The sequence below is a fragment of the Penicillium crustosum genome (genome assembly GCF_028827405.1).
Source record: "Penicillium crustosum strain IBT 35664 chromosome Unknown utg000002l_segment0_segment0, whole genome shotgun sequence".
NCBI classification, from domain to species: Eukaryota; Fungi; Ascomycota; class Eurotiomycetes; order Eurotiales; family Aspergillaceae; genus Penicillium; species Penicillium crustosum.
In genome coordinates, this window is record NW_026623123.1 from 2993541 (window position 1) to 3012315 (window position 18775).

The 18775-nt window shown below is 49.6% G+C and overlaps 7 protein-coding genes across 7 annotated transcripts; 3 read left to right on the plus strand and 4 right to left on the minus strand.

Annotated features, from left to right (window-relative positions):
• Positions 1–191: 191 nt before the first annotated feature.
• Positions 192–3488, minus strand: N7487_004636 (MIZ zinc finger domain protein; the record flags this gene model as incomplete). Its single annotated transcript, XM_056872383.1, has 1 exon — positions 192–3488. The coding sequence occupies one exon, from the start codon at positions 3486–3488 to the stop codon at positions 192–194; it is 3297 nt and encodes a 1098-aa protein (XP_056730103.1).
• Positions 3489–6035: 2547 nt separating this feature from the next.
• N7487_004637 (putative polarized growth protein (Boi2)) lies at positions 6036–9189 on the plus strand (the record flags this gene model as incomplete). The annotated part of the gene is made up of 3 exons (XM_056872384.1): positions 6036–6093; positions 6178–6321; positions 6404–9189. 3 exons carry the CDS (start codon positions 6036–6038, stop codon positions 9187–9189), a joined length of 2988 nt encoding a protein of 995 aa, XP_056730104.1.
• Positions 9190–9891: 702 nt separating this feature from the next.
• On the plus strand, positions 9892–11604 carry N7487_004638 (uncharacterized protein; the record flags this gene model as incomplete). The annotated part of the gene is made up of 1 exon (XM_056872385.1): positions 9892–11604. The coding sequence occupies one exon, from the start codon at positions 9892–9894 to the stop codon at positions 11602–11604; it is 1713 nt and encodes a 570-aa protein (XP_056730105.1).
• A 226-nt stretch (positions 11605–11830) lies between these two features.
• N7487_004639 (60S ribosomal protein uL14) lies at positions 11831–13207 on the minus strand. Its single transcript, XM_056872386.1, has 4 exons — positions 13085–13207; positions 12865–12915; positions 12298–12622; positions 11831–12213 (listed from the first exon to the last, which is right to left on the minus strand). The coding sequence occupies exons 1-4, from the start codon at positions 13096–13098 to the stop codon at positions 12181–12183; spliced, it is 423 nt and encodes a 140-aa protein (XP_056730106.1). The 5' UTR covers positions 13099–13207; the 3' UTR covers positions 11831–12180.
• Positions 13208–13643: 436 nt separating this feature from the next.
• On the minus strand, positions 13644–15953 carry rpdA (histone deacetylase RPD3; the record flags this gene model as incomplete). Its single annotated transcript, XM_056872387.1, has 4 exons — positions 15535–15953; positions 15178–15478; positions 14584–15125; positions 13644–14537 (listed from the first exon to the last, which is right to left on the minus strand). Exons 1-4 carry the CDS (start codon positions 15715–15717, stop codon positions 13644–13646), a joined length of 1920 nt encoding a protein of 639 aa, XP_056730107.1. The 5' UTR covers positions 15718–15953.
• A 311-nt stretch (positions 15954–16264) lies between these two features.
• N7487_004641 (proteasome regulatory particle lid subunit RPN11) lies at positions 16265–17495 on the plus strand (the record flags this gene model as incomplete). The annotated part of the gene is made up of 4 exons (XM_056872388.1): positions 16265–16333; positions 16443–16696; positions 16755–17290; positions 17350–17495. The coding sequence occupies 4 exons, from the start codon at positions 16265–16267 to the stop codon at positions 17493–17495; spliced, it is 1005 nt and encodes a 334-aa protein (XP_056730108.1).
• Positions 17496–17754: 259 nt separating this feature from the next.
• On the minus strand, positions 17755–18630 carry N7487_004642 (uncharacterized protein; the record flags this gene model as incomplete). Its single annotated transcript, XM_056872389.1, has 1 exon — positions 17755–18630. The coding sequence occupies one exon, from the start codon at positions 18628–18630 to the stop codon at positions 17755–17757; it is 876 nt and encodes a 291-aa protein (XP_056730109.1).
• Positions 18631–18775: the final 145 nt, after the last annotated feature.

Here is an 18775-nt window from a genome sequence, read left to right on the forward strand (position 1 = left end):
AGTCTCTCCAACGCCGGAAATGACAGATCAATGAGAGAGATAACATGAAGGAAATGCATTTGAAGAGCACGCAATAAGGGGTATCTTTCTTTTCAAATGCACGCAAATATAAACGAACGACATTGGAACGCCGGCGCCGTTAGAAGAGGAGAAGAAGGGAAGAACTTTTGTTGGAAACGCCGATGAACTCATTAGTCCAATTCAATGACTGTATGTTCTTGGGTCCGAACAGCCGGACTGCGACGATCATTAAACACGTCGTTCCTAGGGCGCATGGCAACAGGGCCCAAAGAGTCTTCAGCCTTGCGCTTTGCAGAGAAGGGGTGATCTGGCCCGGGAGAGATCTCGTCGGTGTCGTACTTGAAGGTCCAGGTGCCGTCAACTTTGATTTGGATTGCTCTGATCCCGTCAAGTCGGTTCGTGCGGGTGAGCTCGGCATGGATCTCAGCAAGGAACTGATCAACAACCAGGAACTGTGGGCGTGCATCTCCCTTGCAAATCGGGCAGCGCCAGTTATCGACCATCGGTGTCTGGCCGGATGTGGAATTCCTGGTTCTGATGAAGGTGTCACGGTCAAAGCATTCATGATGATTGCAGTGGAGTGACCGGGCAGGGACATCGAAGATGCGTGCCATAAATGGGTCCACTAGGTCAATTGTGAGGTTATCTGTCACCACCGCCAAATCATCATCATCATCATCATCGGTTATGGGAGAAAGTCGCTTCTTGATTGCCGCACGAGAGTCAGCCGCTGGAACCGACTTGATCAGATTGAGTATCTGATCAAACTCGGCAACCTCCATGGCCTCCACTCCAAAAACGAACTTCGAGGTCTTGCACTCATCCTGTCCTAGGATGATATCGAGTCGTACGTTATTTTCACCTGCATGGAGGTGCTCGGTGATGTCTAGAGGTAAATCCTTTCCGTTGTGAACCTTTCGGCGCACATAGAGCTCTTTACCATTAACAGAAATGTAAAAGACACTGGGCCAGAAAGTAGGCGCGGTGGACCAGGTCTGCTCCGTCACAGTATCCGGATTGCCAGGAAGACGAATGCATCGCAGGCGAATAGTCCGGCACCCGGGCCTAAAGGTCCAAACCGAGAATTGTGTCTCTTTCCCGTGAGCTATGTGTGGGAACTTTTGGAGCTCATCACCCAAAGAGAAATTCCACTTGTAGATCGGCTGGTCAACGTCGACGACGGTTGGGTGTACAATGAAGGCATCGAGATAGGTAAACAAATCAGTCTCAATGTCATTGCCATCTGGACCCTGCTTCACTAGCCTCTTCATGGGATCGCGGAGACCAACCAGATGTAGGCCGAGACGCGTTGGGTTTGGATTCACCATCATGGGTGCCCTGTAGCCAGGTAACGGGAGGAAAGCAGAGTTAGGTAAAGGCTGGAAATGATGTCCATGAGGCGCACGCGTGATCGGCGAAGCAGATGACTGCGCATTCATCGAATTCTGTCGGTTGTGATAATTATTGGGCCTCTGTGGTGGCATCGGGTGCTGGGCCATATGGTTTGTTGTAGTCGGGGTTGTGGATATGGGCGATGGAGCATGGTATGAGTGCACTGACTGTGTAGAGGTGAAAGCACTCGATTGGAGGGAGGTGGTGGAGGAAGGGTTAGTAGGCGCTCCTGAAGTCCCAGGCATCAATATTCGAGGCTGCATTTGCTGGCCATGTGATCCCGGTGTTGATCGGTGCCTCTGAGAAGGTGCTATCTGTCCAAGAGCTGCCTGCATGTGCATTTGCATCTGTGGATTCATCTGTGGATTCATGTGTGGAACCATATGTGAATTCACCGGATACCACGGTCCTTGTCCCTGACCTTGACCCTGAACCTGTCCTTGTGCTTGTCCCTGTGACATGGGGTTGTAATAAAGAGTTTGTGGGGTATTCTGCATCTGTGAGTTTACGCCAAATTGATAGGACCCAGCAGCTGGACCAACAACCTGCCCCTGGGGTGAATTTGAGGAGAAATTCTGCAAAGGTGCGCCAAGTGGACTCAGAGCAGGTGAATTAGTGGCAGATTGACTGACACGACTGATCGAAGATCTGGGATGGGGTGACGGCACTCGTACGGCGGCCTGAGACGTGTTTTGATTCTGAGGCCTGGGAGGAGATGCAGAGTGAGAGGAAGATGGTGTGTGGGATAGATCTTTAGGCAAACGTGGGAATTTGAGATACTCTTGGGTGATCTTCCAGTTATGAGCCTGCTGAGTGGTCTCGGGGAGTCCAAAATCCCTACACTGGCAGAAAACCTTTAAATCGGTCCAAAACAACTCCAGAAGGGGTTTGACATAATCCTCGTCGTGAATGCCCCGTGCAACACACATAAACATCACCGACATCAAAATTGGAGATGGACAAGCAAGAGTGTACCAAAGATAAGACACCAACGGGGGATGGCAGGCCTGCCTCCAGATGTCCAGCCATTTGGTTGCAAGTTGTGATAAGAACACAGGAACACCGGGCAGCACCTGGAGGTACCACTCTGTTTGCATCAACTGTTGTGGAGATGCCGGGAAATGGGCAAACCCAATGATAGCGGCATTATGCATCTTTCTATTGTCTTCCAGAAGATCCATGAGTGATCGCATGCCCGATTCAGTGGCTCTAATTTGACTCAATGTAGTTGGATCAATGCTATATCGGCAGTATAATTGGTGCATCACCAGATAAAAAGCGTCCTTATGACTAATGGCCTGGCGCAATAGGTCAATCCGAGGCCGCATAATATCCCACTCTCTCGAATGAGCAGGAGGTACTGCTCCCTCTGCGGATAGGTCTTCTATCAAGGCATCCAACTGAGCAGACCATTGTTCCCATGTCTCATTGGGGATCAATTTCCATACTCCCCAATTCTGCTGACTCTGCTGATTCTGCTGCGGACTAGGTCGTGGGGCTGAGACTGTCTGTTCTTGTATTCTAGCGCCCTTTTGTGTTCCTGTGACCAAGGGCGAATTCGTGGACCGGTTGGGTTGCATTAGAGGGGACTGGGTCGCGCGTTGTGACGTGGCATGCCCGCTGAGAGGAGCCTGTTGGACCGCCATACGCTCATCATTGCCGCGCTGTGCTGTCAGTTGTGTAGAGATGGGGGGCAACGTGGAGAGTCTATTTGAAACTGTCGCATCGGCGCTCGCAGGACTTGGGTGAGAATTTGTACTGAGCACAGGTGAGGGAAGCGCGGTCGCTCGCGTATCGGGTTTTTTTGCCGTATGAACAGGACCACGCGAGGGAGGTTGAGTAAGGGTCTCGCCAGGCGTGACGGGGGACATTAAGACAGGTTCACGGGAAGTGGAGTTGGGAGGCACTTCAAGGTCAACCTCAACGCGAGGATTTCGCGTAGCCGATTTCTCCGGAGCATCAGTCTGCGGGCCCATCCAGTTTCTCCGCACGCCGCCTAAAAACAGACTGGCAGTAGTATTGGACTCTTCGATATGATCAGCACTAGTCTGCGATCGTGATTTAGGTGATGCCATGACGATCGAAGAAGTGTCGAAACATCAGGGTGATCCATGGATTTTGTCAAGTTCTTTTAACAAAGAGGCGCTTACAACAACATTTGAACAAAGCATCCTACGTAGGTAGACTTTTAGCGCTTAGATACCATAATAGGAATGGTCCCGTGCAAAGTGAAAGCACAATAGACGCAGGTACTGCACATATAGTTTACGTTAATTACCATAACATTGAAGTTATCCTAGATATGTAATCATAGATCCCCTCCAGGGCTAATTAAGATAATTTTAAAAAAAACCAATTCAATATAAACATATAAATATCTAAATAAATAAATATGTAAATATGTAGATCGGGTACATAGACTTGGGCAAGAATGACCGGGTTCATCTGCCTAGTAAGTGTGTACAGTGGTGTTCCATGAGTATTTGACCTTGGGTACTTCGGCCGTGGGCCCACTTTGTAGGCCCACTTTTAATATTGCCAGACAGAAACCTCGAAAATTCAATCCAATTTAATAGCTAGTATGCCAACCTTCATATTTAATAACATCAGCAACTCTATGAGGCATAGTATCAGATAGATGCTTAAACATCTCAATATCTAGCCCCTCCCAAGCTTCCTGGGCAGCGTCGACTAGTAGATCAAGCGTAGTTTCGTTATTTGGGAGCTGTATTAGCTCAGGGTGTCGCTTCAGTATTTCGGCCTTTAGGAGCGCCCATAGGTTCTCAATTGGATTCAAATCGGGCGAATAGGGAGGCCACTCCATAATATCACATCCAAGCTCATTAAGAGTCCCCTGAATGATATAGGCAGTGTGTACCGGTGCGTTATCTTGTTGAAAAATAGCATCTTGATCAATACTATTAAGAAGTGTTGGAAGAACACGCCGGTAAAGCTCTTCAATAGTCCGAGATGAAACACCACCGCGGCGAGACTGAGGATCACCAAATAATGGAATTAAACCAGAGCGTCGCGGAAGACCAGAAAAGGCAGCCCAAAACATCTGTTTAATCTGTTTTCCACGGGTTGGTATCATTTGGACTTGATGGCCCTCTTCTTCGTGCTCCCAAAGCTGGTCCTTTGGACGGGTAAATGTCCATTCTCGACGCTGACCGATACCACGTTCAATAGTACACTCATCAGACCAATACACACGGGCCCAATCCTCAGAAGTGAAGTGCTCATATCTTCGCGCCCAAGTAAGGCGTTTTTCAGCAGATAGAGGTGTTAAAGTAGGCCGTTGCATTTTCCGCCACTTTCGAAGGCCCATTTCATGGGTCAGCCGCCAAATTGAGGTACGTTTAACCTTATAATCGACCTCTGCGAGTAGGTCTGCGACTAAGATTGACGGGTTTTGTTGTATAGTCTCATATATATGGTCACGGTCGTCTTCAGTAAGCTTCCTTGGCCCCCTGAGCGTGCTAAAGACTGTTGCTTTTGACGCTTTGACTCTTGAGTAAGAGTATACTGAATAGTTGAGCGTGGAATATCTGGAAATCGCTTCTTTTTTATAGTTGTTGCACCCCAACCATTGGTACTATGCAGTTCACAGATCTTAGCTCTAGTAAGACAGTCAAGCTCTGGGCCTCTTTTCCCACGTATAGGAGGCATGTTTTAGTATATAGAATAAGAAAACAGTGCGAAAATCTCTTCAAAACGCGTTAATATACAGCGCATATGCTAGCGTGTTTAGGACGCGCGAGATTTAATATACTAATACAGTAGGCGGTCTAGAATGGCGGTCAGATCCTAAGGTGGGACCCGAAGTACCCAAGGTCAAATACTCATGGAACACCACTGTACTTCGAATCCATGTACTACAAAGTATGTACGAAGTACGAAAACGGAATACGGAATTCAAGGTATGTTGCTAATTACCATTCAAGCTAGTAATTATAATTGTAATTATAGTAATGGTCATAATTATAATAATCACATTATATCCATGGATGTAATAATAATAATACCCTCTGACCGTTGTGCCACCCCTCAGCTCAACACTCTCTCTCTCAACCACGGAAAGTGTCAACCTGAGAAGTCCAGACTCTTCTTACAATTTGCACACGTCACTTTTTTTGCCTTTGCTTTGCAAATTTGCAAATTTGCAATTTTTCGTATATTTTGGTACTTGGTTCTATTGACTATATTCGTTTGGATTTGTGTGTCTGTGTCTCTGCCCAAATTCCACATATCAAGATTTCTTGAACATCCTTTGCTTCAATCTGGTATGGTATATATCATGTTTGCACAGATATAATCTTCCAAGAAAAAAGAAAAAAGAAAAAGAAAAAAAAGAAGAATACCAAGCTACCTACCTCCCGAGGTCGGGATCCTTCGAGGTTCGTGCTCCCGAGCCCCGCGAGTTGTTTAACCTAATCCTCTCTCTAATCTCTCGGATCTCCCTTTAGATTTCTCACATTCTCTCCCCTTTTTGACCTTCTGCGAAATCACATTACTTCGGTCCCAGAGGGATACGCGATTGCAATCTGCAATTTGCACTCCTCCCCGTCAAAGGGTGCCATGTCTTGCGTTTTCTCTTAACTAGAAACACGGAATATTGAGAGATGGTTACCATGGGCCCACCACAGGGTGTTCGTCCCGGCGACATTCTAGATGTTCTTCGTAAGTGACGTCGTGTGCGACACCTCGATTTCTGTCACTCCCATTTCTCAGGATGCGCCCCGACTTCTAACACTCCAAAACTAGACGAATTTGGCGGGCGCGGAGAAGATGAACTGATCATGCTACCCCGCGACAAGATTGAGTTGATCGAGTTGGATGAAGGATTTGGAGATGCCTGGTACTACGGCAAGAACCTTCGGACGGGACAAACTGGTCTCTTCCCTGCGAGTATGCGCGACCCCCTCCCCAGGATCCCCTCACCACAACCCCCCGTCTATTTCCCCCCCAAGCTAATATTCGTGCGCAACAGACTTTACCAACGGCTCCCCAAGAAAGACACTCGCCGAGTCGCCAGTACTTGTAGAGTCGCCAATACAATTGGAACCCTCCGCACCCACGGATTCATCATTCGCATCAGTCGGGAGTGGGCAGAGCACCCCTCAAGCATCGCGCCACGTTAGCTCCGATATGCAGTCACCACAAATTGGTTCTCCCACACAGCATCGATCCGCCTCGTCTCCGCTGCCTCGCCCAAGCCTGGCGGCCGATATCCAGCAAGCCTTCCGCGGTTCCATGGATGATCACATGAATGGCGAAGACAGTCCGGTCATGAATGAGACGTTGAGTGTCATTGACGAGCACATTACAGATATGAACACCCCACGTCACAGCGTGTCAACCCAAGAACCTAGGACGATCAATGATTCCGGCAGCGAGTACAGCAGCCATATTGGCCACAGGGCTTCTTATATCAATGGACATGAAACCGACGACGAGGAGCAGAATCATCCAACCGAGCAAGAGATACGAAAATGGAATCAAACACAAACTTCAAGATGCTTGCGCGGACTCGGCATTGATTCCAAACACTGTGACATCTTTGAGGAACAAGAGATCACCGGTGATGTGCTTCTTGATATGGATCAAGATTTTATCTTTATGAAGGAATTTGATTTTGGAGTCATGGGCAAACGGCTTAAGACCTGGCACAAGATCAAGGCATTCCAAGAAGAGACCAAGGGCTTCAGTCAACAGCACGCCCCGAGAGAATCCATCTCATCCAGCTTCTCAGGACCTTCCGATGAACGAGCATTCTCTCGCGCTGGAAACACCGGCCCACTTCTTCCTCGGATCCCGACCTTGTCAGAAAAGACCGGGACTGGTTATCCACGAGCATCTGCGCCGGTGCAACACCCCCGACTGGCCAGCAACAACAGCTCGCCCATGACACCGCATACCCCTCCGTACAGCCACGATTCACCGAGGAGAATTTCTGCGGCATCACTCCGTGATCTCAACCAGGCGCGTCGTCATTCTTCCATTGACGCCACCCAACGCGGCATGTCTGATTCGGTTTTCGCTGGTCACCATCAAAAGAAACCATCGTTCGACCGGTCCTGGACTCTGAATTCCGGCCCCCAACCGATGCCGGTTCGCCCAGGAACCTCGGCGGGTACTAGTCCGGGTGGCTTCCAGAGCGGACCGCTAACCGCTGAGTCTGATTCGTACGCCAACTCTTATACCAGCACCCCGGATCAGATTGAGGACCTAGATCGGGGTTATTTCTCGGGAACCGAGATTGACTCGCGGCGAAGCCGTCGGGTTCTTCAGAAACGGGGGTCCGCCGGAGTCGGCTTAAACAATCACTCGCGAAAGTCAAGCTATGCGGAAGAGCCTTATAAAGCGATATCCCCGGTGAAGCGCCACACTCGCATTGGCAGTATGGACTCGATCCGTGATGCAGCAAAGGCAAAGCATGTCTCCACCGCAGCGCAGGCCTATCACGGTACGCCACCAAAGAGTCGGCTACGGAGCTTGAGCACGCGCGTCTCAACGGATAGGAGTGGGAATTCCCAATCGTCGACCACCGAGAGCAAAACCAGTAACGGTGGTGGATTCTTCGCCAACTTCTCTCGTGTCGGCGGCAAAGGTGATTCGGAAGGCACCTCTTCTCGCGCTTCGCCGTTGCAATTCCAGCCGCTGAAGAATGCTGGGCCCAAGTTCCGCCGGGCCATGGGTCTTCGTGCCATATCCGACGTTGCTGGAAAGAAGATTGACACCTCTGTGCCGCCTGAGTCACCACGGGAATCCGACCCCACCTCTGCTCGCACCGGGTCCACAACTCCATCGGCGACGTCCAAGAGCTCGGAACGGCATAGTACAGATGGGTCTGGTAAAGCTGCCACTGACGGACCCGGATTCGTAGTCCGTCCTCGGACCGTCAAGTCCAAGAAGGAGACTAGTGCCTATACTCGAGGTCTTGAAAAGAAGTCACCACAGGAGCAGATGGATGGCTGTGATTATAGTGGATGGATGAAAAAGAGATCCTCCAACTTGATGACCACCTGGAAGCCCCGTTTGTTCGTCCTGCGCGGTCGTCGTCTCTCATATTACTATTCCGAGGACGACACCGAGGAAAGAGGCTTGATCGACATTACCGCTCACCGTGTCTTGCGAGCGGATCAAGATCCGATCATCGCTCTACACGCAACCATCACCGGCTCCACCGCGTTGCCAGCCAATGCCAACAACACCGTGGAGAGCTCCGGTGGCACGAAGCTCACCACTCCCTCGGTCATTCAATCTCTGACCACCAAGGACGGCAGTGGGCCGTTCTTCTTCAAGCTCGTACCCCCAAAGACTGGCAACTCACGCACCGTGCAGTTCACAAAGCCGGCCACCCACTACTTCCAGGTTGACAATGTCCAGCAGGGTCGTCTGTGGATGGCAGCGTTGATGAAAGCGACCATTGAACGCGATCTCGGACAGGCAGTGGAATCTACCAACAAGCAAAAGACCATTAGTCTGAAACAAGCCCGGCTGATGAACCAGCGGCCGCCGGAGCTGATGCCTGCTTCGGGTAGCACCAAGACCGAGCAGACCATTGATGAGGAAGAGGAAGAGGCGGGTCTCCAAATCCAGGGCTTGAACCTTAGCCAGTCTGATGCCAACTCATTCGAGGACACGAACAGCAGTCTAGACATCAATAATACAGGTGAAGACCTTGAACGACCTCTATCTAACCCCCCTGGAGACTTGGACAATGGCCACTCGTCCTTGCTTCCGGATCCTCTGGCCAAGACGGAATCTAAGTGAATATTCATTGGCCCCTTATTTATTTGTGTGTGGCCTTGCTTGGAATTATGCGAAGGATATCTTTTGGCCATTTTTGTTTTCATTCTTTTTGCTGGCGTTTGATGTGATATACCCCTCGCTCAGACTTCTTCCCTTTGTTGACTCGAGCCAATTTTGTCATTGCAGGTACGTTGGCACGTTGGTTGCCGGGGGCTTTATGTGGGAGTATGTGATTAACTTGCTTATGGACACAAAGTTGACTGGATTGAAGCGTTCTGCCCTATACTAATTGTGTCTTCAAATGTAGATAATATAATTATAATAATTTACATAACCACAGATGTTTGCTTCTACTCATCACTATCCTTGTTCTCACCGCCCCATATACCGCTATCTTTAATCACAGGCAGTATATAGCCACCATCAAACCGACATTGTATACATCCTAAGAGTTAACTAATATGTACTTAAATATTTCCTGGTAGTAGCATAATCATACTTGGCAAGATTATTTATCATGACTCCACACTAAGTTATTCTTTGTCTAGGGTAGTTCAACCTTATAGCCGGCGTCACCATCCATATGTGCGCGCTATCTTTATCGATTAGCGATGTCCGCACTTTTGCTTCTTCTTCTCCTTTCCACCATTCAAGCCAATTCTTTTCAATATGCTGTATAGGTCTTTATAACATTTATCCTTCTTCTGTCATTTTAGATCCCTCATGTCCTTCCGCTGGGTGCTCTCCCGCACCTTTGCGCTCCTTCTTCCGCTCACAGTAACCGCCACTGTTTACCTCTATCTCTATCCAATCTTCAACGGATGCGCCTTTCCTCTACCACAGTTTGTCTCGCAGTCAAGCGAGAAGCAGCTATACCATAATTCAGTGATCAACACGCTTTTCCAACACCTCGGTGTATCAACTTCAGACTCAAACAGCCAACCCGCCATCTTTAGACTCCTAGTCCTTGCAGACCCCCAATTGGAAGGCGACACCTCGCTCCCGTTCCCCGAATATGAATTATACCCCCGCATGCAAACCCACTGGCGCGCCATTCAGGAAGCAATTGGCAACGCCTCCACTTCACCTTTGCTGAACGAGGATGTCCTCTCAAGTATCACAACTGGTCTCCAAACCCTCGCAACCGAAGACATCCCACGCGCCTTAAAGTCAAGTGTGAAACGCCTCGACCTCTTCGGCAACGACTACTACCTCGCGCATATCTACCGCACGCTCTTTTGGTGGACCCGGCCGACGCACACAACAGTCCTAGGCGACTTGGTGGGGAGCCAATGGATCTCCGACGACGAATTCGCCCGGCGCGAACACCGGTACTGGAACCGCGTGTTCCGTGGCGGAGAGCGAGTCGACGACAACATCACCAGAACCGGTGCTGCAGGTTGGAGCCAGGGCGAAGGCAGCAATGCGCCACCATTGGAACCCCTGGGCGCGGATCGGGCCTGGGCCAGACGCGTGATCAATGTCGCGGGAAACCATGATATTGGATATGCGGGGGATATCAGTGAGGCGCGGATGGAGCGTTTTGATCGTGCGTTTGGCCGTGCAAATTGGGATGTGCGGTTCGAACATCCGCCCATCTTGTCCTCGTCTGCTAGAGACCAGACTGTTACCCCTACTCTACACCTAATTAACCTCAATTCCCTCATGTTCGATACCCCCGCTCTTTCTGCGGAGGTCCAGAGCCATACTTATTCTTATCTGAACGATCTGATCGCCGATCGACTCTCGCCGGTCGAGGACCGGTCGGCTTTTACTTTGCTTCTGACGCATCTACCCCTGCACAAGGAAGATGGCATATGCACAGACGGGCCATATTTCTCATTCCAAGATTCTGATGACCAGGATGGTCCCGACGGCGTGCCCCGGTGGCTTGACGGTGGTCTCAAGGAGCAGAACCATCTCAGTGATACGATCAGCGCTAGCGGGATTCTGCAAGGCATCTTTGGGCTGAGCGGCGACGAGAATGCGCTTGTTGGTGGCCAGGGTCGGAACGGACTCATTCTTACTGGGCATGACCACACGGGCTGTGATATTGTTCATTTCGTCAACCGCACTGAAACAGCCGGCGACGATGGTTTATCTCAGACTTGGGAATGGGCTGCGAAGCGCTTTAATGATAGCCAGCACATCGACGACCCTTCTATCCGGGAGGTGACCCTCCGCTCGATGATGGGAGAGTTTGGTGGTAATGCCGGTCTCCTTTCGGCATGGTTCGATGAGGTCGCTGGTGAGTGGAGCTATGAGATCACTATGTGTCCAGCTGGCGTTCAGCATATCTGGTGGGCGGTTCATATCCTCGTGCTAGTGACGCTGGGTGTGGCTCTGCTTTGGTTCCTATCTGGCGGTGTTCAGGACAAGACGGCTATTCGAAAAGTCCAATCAAACCAGAAGGCTCAGGATGGACAGAAGAAATAAACGGGTTGTAGATTTGTTTCTATTGTATTAATGACATTGGATAAACTAAGCAGGTTGTATTTTGATACATATATTTTGATACATGATTGATATATATTTTCACAACGGACCGCCAAGCAAATATGAACTTTTATGACGTGACCATTGTTGAAGTTGTGTCTCGTACAGTTGTGTAGAGATTAAATACATTTACGCAGTCTACTTAGGGTCTACATAGGTAGAGCCATTGGTGGTCATATCAGAGTTCATATATCGGCCAAAGAACAAATAACCAGGACCAAGTCCCCTCCCATACAGCCTAAAACCTTTAGGCCAGCCCTCAAGGTAACGGGCAAGGCAGTGCAAAAGGATGTGATTTTAAAGTAATACTTCCGAGAGTCGCCAGTAAAGGGAGGGAGAAACACGAAGATGGAGGATAAAACCGGCTTTAAAATAAACAGTTGGATTTCGTCAAATGGACACCACCTGTCCAGCTCCCATTTTAATCCTATGGTCTCATATGCACCGCATTCCAGGTCCCAAGCAGATTTGAGGTTTGGTATCGTTCTTTTTCTTTAAAATTCGGGTTTTCTCTCTTTACATGACGACACCGGAGTTGGAGGCAATACGCTGGAAGAGAAACGTTAGTGTATTGGGTCGGAGAGGGGGAAAACATGGAAATGAATCCATTTCCATGTGGAGTGTATAACGTACGGGCCAGAGCTCAGCAGCTTCCTTTCCGACGGGACCGGTGATGGCGGAACCCTTCATCTCACCCTTGGCGTTGACGATAACTCCTGCGTTGTCCTCGAAGTACAGGAAGATACCGTCGGGGCGGCGCCAGGGCTTGCTCTGGCGGACAACGACAGCGGGCATAACCTTCTTGCGGAGCTCGGGCTTTCCCTTCTTGACGGTGGCCATGACCATGTCTCCGACACCGGCAGCGGGGAGACGGTTCAGGCGGGCACCGATACCCTTGACGGAGATGATGTACAGGTTGCGAGCACCGGAGTTGTCGCAGCAGTTCATCACGGCGCCACTGTTTGACGAAAAAGGGACCCGTTAGTGAATTTGTTCTAGATCTTGAAGACGTCGTGTTTCGAATGCTGAAAGTGGAGATCCAATTTTCTTTTCCTTTCTTCCCGCCGGTCTTTTCGTTTTGTTGCATGGGCGTATGTTTTTCTGAGGGCGTTTGGTCGAGTGGAAAATAGCTTGTGGCATCCGGCGGGGAAGAAAGGCGCATTCGAAACAGACTAGACGATAAGAAATTTGTAGACGTACACAGGCAGACCGAGAGTCATCTTGAGCTTGTTGCCGGCGGCACCGCCACGACTGTTCAATCGTTAGTAAATTCGTTCTTGTCGATTCGTTCTTTTCTCAAATCTGAGCCCCATTCTATCCTCTCGACACAAATGTGCTGTTGCTTGTCCATGCTTGCAAAATAATTCTGTATCGGCTCGGAATCGAATGGGGCCACAGGGGGAATCGTTGGGAGACTCACCCTCTCTTAGACATGATGGCTGATGATCACGGGGGAAGTTGGGTGAAAAAGGTTGGCGACAAGAGGTCGAACGTCGAGGATCCAAACTGGAGGTGTGCTTTCTCGCTTAGTGGGCAAAGTGCGTAAAATCTTGGCGTTGGCTGGTGATTGGCTGCCCAGATCCATCAACTTTGCCCTAATGCTAGCCTCATTTGGCATAGTACCAAACTATGATGCCTTAGGCATCACTCATATACTTCTAGGGTTCAAAGTTGTAACGTTTTGGAAGACTGAATTTCACTGAATAATACATTTGCAACCGTAAAGAAAAGCTATGCAAAAAGAAAAGCAGATACAACAGGGATGAAGATAAAATATGAAATGATTTATTGAAAGTCCATAAAAGCAATCCGCCATCCCCCGAAACATTTCAAGGTTAAACCTCGATTTGAGTCTGCTATTCCGCCACGAGTAATGCCCTCCTGGTGTCAAGCAAGATGCGAGCACGCTGTTAAACCGATAACACCTTTCTGCCATTGTCCGTTGCGCCAGATCCGATATTGTCGTCTTTGCATCACAGCTACTCCTCTTTCTTAGGCTCTGTCATGTGTTCGGGGTTCTCTGCCTTGGTCACCGTTGCCTCGGTGTCCGCAGTAGGAGCAGGAGCTTCTGCACTCTTCTCGGCGGTAGAATCGGCAGCCTCTTTCGGGAGGGACTGAGCCCGCACAGGGGAGGCGGTGGAGCCTTCGACCAGGGGTTTCTCCTCAATAATTGGCGCTGGAGCCGGAGGCTGTTCCGATGTAGTAGGCTCAGGGACAGCAGCGTCTTCCATGGTAGTATCTTCATCATGAGGAGGAGACTGATGCTGAGAAGTAGTAGAGGCTCCCTGTTCCTCGCTTTCCATGGCCATGTTATCGGCATCAGTCATGGGGGTTTCATCAGCGCGCGAGGGTTCTGGGGCGGCAAAAGGCGCCTCGGGTTCAGTGCGTGGGGCATCGCCCATATTAGCGTCAGGGGCAAAATCCATTTCTCCATCAGCCGCAGATGAGCCATCTTGCGGGGTTGCCATGCCACTATCCAGCCCAGAGTCCGGCTCGAGGTTTCGGTAGTTGACTTGATTGCGACGGCGTGAGGCGCCTGGTTGGCGACGAACACCGTTGGCGGCGTTCTCGTCTTCATCCTCGCTATCACTGAGCTCGCCAGCCTTTTCGGTGCGTTGGTCGAATCGTCGTTGTGTGAACCGTTTGTCTTTGTTCTCATCCTCATCGAGGTCATCCATAACGTCATCAGCCTCGTCGTCCATGCCATCCAAGATGGGGTTTCGTGGCACATCCGTCATTTGGACCGAAGGAGCAAATGCCGTGCGCTTGAGATTTTCGACAACCTGGTTGCGGATCTTGTCCAGGTATTCTCTGGTATTGGCGTTATCCATGTTGGAGGGGCGGACATCAAGCTGATAATCAGGAGCGAAGTACTAATGCAGTTAGTATGAGTTAGTCTGGAAGAAACGGGAATCTTACCTCATAGTAGTCGTTGTATGGCAGCTCTGATCCTAGGGGCTCTCCGACAAGGATGCCGGTCTCATAAGCCCATGTTCGTGCGACATTGCGCATGGTGTAGCCACCACCGCCAAGAACCAAGGTTGGCAGATCAAAGCTCTTAACGAAATTAACACAGTTGGCGTGTCCTCGCATACTCAGGTTGAAGCAGCCTAGGCGATCACCAGATAGACTGTCACCACCGCACTGAAGGACCACGGCCTCGGGGCGGTACCACTCCATCACGCTCTTAATAACAGGCTCAAAGATGCTCTTGTATGTGACATCAGTGATACCATCCCGAAGAGGAAAGTTAACTGCGTAGTTTTTACCCTGCCCAACACCGATGTCGCGAAGCTCACCGGTACCGGGGAAGTATTCGCCGTACTTGTGGAAAGAACAGGTCATGACGCGATCAGTCGTGTAGAAAGCCTCTTCGACACCGTCGCCGTGATGAACGTCAATATCGACGTAAAGAACGCGTTGTTTGAAGCGCAGAAGCTCCAGAATTCCGAGAACAATATCTTCATGGATGTTAGATTCTGAGATAGACATTTGAGGATCGAAGCGCCATACCATTGACATAACAGAAGCCACTTGCTTCGCTCTTCTTGGCATGGTGAAGACCACCAGCCCAGTTGACGGCAACATCGCATTTATTGCGGTTCAGTCGTGCGGCGCCTTCCATGCTGCCACCAGCACTGATTCCGCAGAACTCGAAGAGACCGTCAAACACGGGGCAATCGTCTCCAACATTGTACCGGCTCTGTTCCTTTGAGAAGTGGTCCATGTTGTCGGGTGTGACCTTGGACAGGAAGTCGATATATTCGTCGGTATGGAACTGGGTCATTTCGTACTTTGAGGCAGGTTTCGCACGCTGATTTGTTAGTGTAAGGGTCAAACAGGAGAAAAAAAAGGCAGTAGAACGCTCACGTAGATCTCCATTTTTTTATAGAGGCCATAGTTCATCACCAAGCTGTGTGTCATGCGTATGCGATGAGGCTTCATGGGGTGGCCGGAGACATAGGCATAGTTGCCCACATCGGAGTCGTAGAAGTAAGCGACTTTCTTATTCTTAGACCCGAGGAGCCTATCTGAGATAGGTTCCAAAGCCATATTGCAGAGAACGACTGAGGGGTCACGAGGTTGAGAGGGGAAAAAAGGTGAAGTTCAAGAAGTGTAAGTGAGATCCGGGGAATGATGAAGTAGCGTAGTTGCAGGCGCAATGCAGATATACTCCCAGGGGGGTAAATAGGCAGCGATGGCACCTATTGTCACCAGATCCCGCAATGCGAAGATTCGGTAGTAGAACTTAATCACAATAGCAAGCCAATGTCATTGTTCAGGCTGTATTGAAGAATAGATTGAGGAGAGAGAATCGCCCGCGAAGGAGCGGAAGCCGACCGAACCACACACCGCCTTCGTCAGGCAAAGCTCCCACGGCTTTGCTCATCATCACTCAACACGTCTTCGACAACCTTGTTATCTTCTCCCTAATATCACATCTGTTGGGGTTTTTTGCTATATCGTATCTTTCTTTGAACACTTTTTCGGCGATACCAAGCTACTAGAGACAAATCGATTTGCCCCAGAGCTTCCAAATAGCGATAGCTTCGCCCTCTCTACTCTCGTTTCATCAACTCTTTTCGGATATCTCTTAACTATGGATCGTCTTAACCGGATGCTCCAGGCCGCTCAAGGCATGGGGATGGGAGGCGCTGCTCCCGGTGGTGTAAGTTGGATAAGACCTCTAATCTCCTTGTTGAGGGGGCATTAATGGCAACACCCTAGCCTAGCTTCACCATGTTTATCTACATTGACTAATGAGAGCCGTTGTTTAGGATACTCCAAACTTGATTGATAACTCTGAAACCGTCCACATCTCCTCCTTGGCTCTGCTGAAGATGCTACGACATGGACGCGCGGGTGTCCCGATGGAGGTCATGGGCCTCATGCTGGGCGAGTTCGTTGATGAATACACAGTTCGGGTAGTGGACGTCTTTGCTATGCCCCAGAGCGGTACAGGTGTCAGTGTTGAGGCAGTGGATCCCGTGTTCCAAACTAGAATGATGGAAATGCTCCGCCAGACGGGACGGTAAGCCTATCAGCTGATATATAATCGAGGACTCCCCCATGCTGATAGTTTCGTACAGACCAGAAACTGTTGTTGGCTGGTACCATTCGCATCCTGGTTTCGGCTGCTGGCTCTCCTCGGTCGATATCAACACTCAGCAATCCTTCGAGCAGCTCACACCGCGTGCGGTTGCCGTTGTCGTCGATCCTATCCAGTCAGTGAAGGGCAAGGTCGTCATTGATGCCTTCCGTCTCATCCAACCTCAGACGGTGGTCATGGGTCAGGAGCCCCGCCAGACTACATCAAACTTGGGTCACCTCAACAAGCCTTCGATCCAGGCTCTGATTCACGGCCTCAACCGCCACTATTACAGCATTGCGATTGATTACCGCAAGACGGGATTGGAAGAGAACATGTTGATGAACCTTCACAAGCATGTATGGACCGAGGCCTTGGAGATGAGTGACTTCCACGAGGAGGGTAAGCACAATGTGGACCGCATGAAGCAGCTTGTTCTTCTTGCAGAGGGCTACGAGAAGCGGATCAAGGAAGAGACGGAGTTGAGCAAGGATCAGCTGAAGACGAGATACGTTGGCAAGGTTGATCCCAAGAAGCGTATGTTTTTTCCTTTCTTGTAATAATAACCACAAAGAACAGCAACTGACGCTTTACAGACATCGAGGACGTAAGTCAACAGTTGATTGAGGATAACATTGTTGCCGTCTCGCGGCAGATGATTGACAAGGAAGCTTCCGTGGCACGGCAATCATCCAAAGAAGACACGAATGGTGCTGTCATGGAAGTTGATGAAGACCTCTAAAGAGTTAGAAAAGTGTGCCAATCAAACCGCTTTAATTATTTCTGATTGGTTGGGCTTTATGTTACCAAACCAGACCAACAGATGAATGAAATCTACTCAAATTTTCACATAAAAATAATAAAATTCATTGTCAACACGAATGGCGTTTGGCCTGTTGTTGGAAGTAAATGCGTGTCTATAAGTCTATTTCGTGTCATTTATGCGCCGCGCAATGTATATAAATCGTAACAATATGAAATATCCACCGATCAATGGACTATCACGACTCCAACTTGACTGTCTGAAGCGAGTTGCTCAAGGCTTCGACAACGTCAGGGGAGTAGGCCCGTAGCCCATCAAAGGCAGCATCCACGTCATTGATGTCGTGTTTCTCGTGAATGTCGTCTTGAGTGTCGGTCCAGCCTCTATCAGGGCCCCAAAGGACCTTTTTCTGAGCATCCCGGGTTTCCGTAAGCAAACGAGTCATCAAATGTCCATTCTTCTCTACAGAGGGCCAGGCATCGAATTCGACCTGAACTAAATCCGGTAACCGTTCCAAGATTTGATGTAACAATTTGCCACAGAAGTTGGTATAGTAATCCTTGGAGATACGAAAGCCCTCAAACACAGGGTGTGAAGGGTCACACTGCACAAACACTTTCAACGTGCGCACAAGCTCCATGTCGTGTAATCCCAATCCCTGGTTTACAACCCATGACTTTGGGGGTGCGGTCCAACTTGATCCCACGATCAATTCAATTGTGGTGATCGAAGAGCGGTGGCGGCGAGGCAAAGCCCGGATAGTGGGCATGCGCAAGAAGTCCTGAATGGGGAACACACGGAATGTCTGGGTTGAATAGAAGTAGTGAGTGGCTTCGTCGTGGATTTGTCTCGAGACAAGGAAGAGGGCGATGCGATGCGAGGATGGTGCTAGAGGTTTGCTCTTCTTTGCCGAAGAACCAACACTGCCACCAGTGCGCTTCAATGCACTCTTCCGAGTTGGCGTGAACAGGACATAATGATAAATGTGCAGGCGGATCTCGGACGGTAGATGGAGGAAAGGGAATCGCAGTAAGATCGGAGGTTCAGCCTCTGGTTCAGAGTCGACATCGGAGAGTTGCTCCTCAAAATGGATCATCTTCTTTTTGAAGCCCATGATTGCGAAATATGCAAATGAATTCTATGAGATACGAGCAAGTCTAGATTTGGACAAAAAGATCATATTTCTGGTAATCAGGTAAAAGAGAGAAAAAAAAAGAAAACTAAAAAGATTTGTGTCCCACGATCGGAGCGCAGCTTCA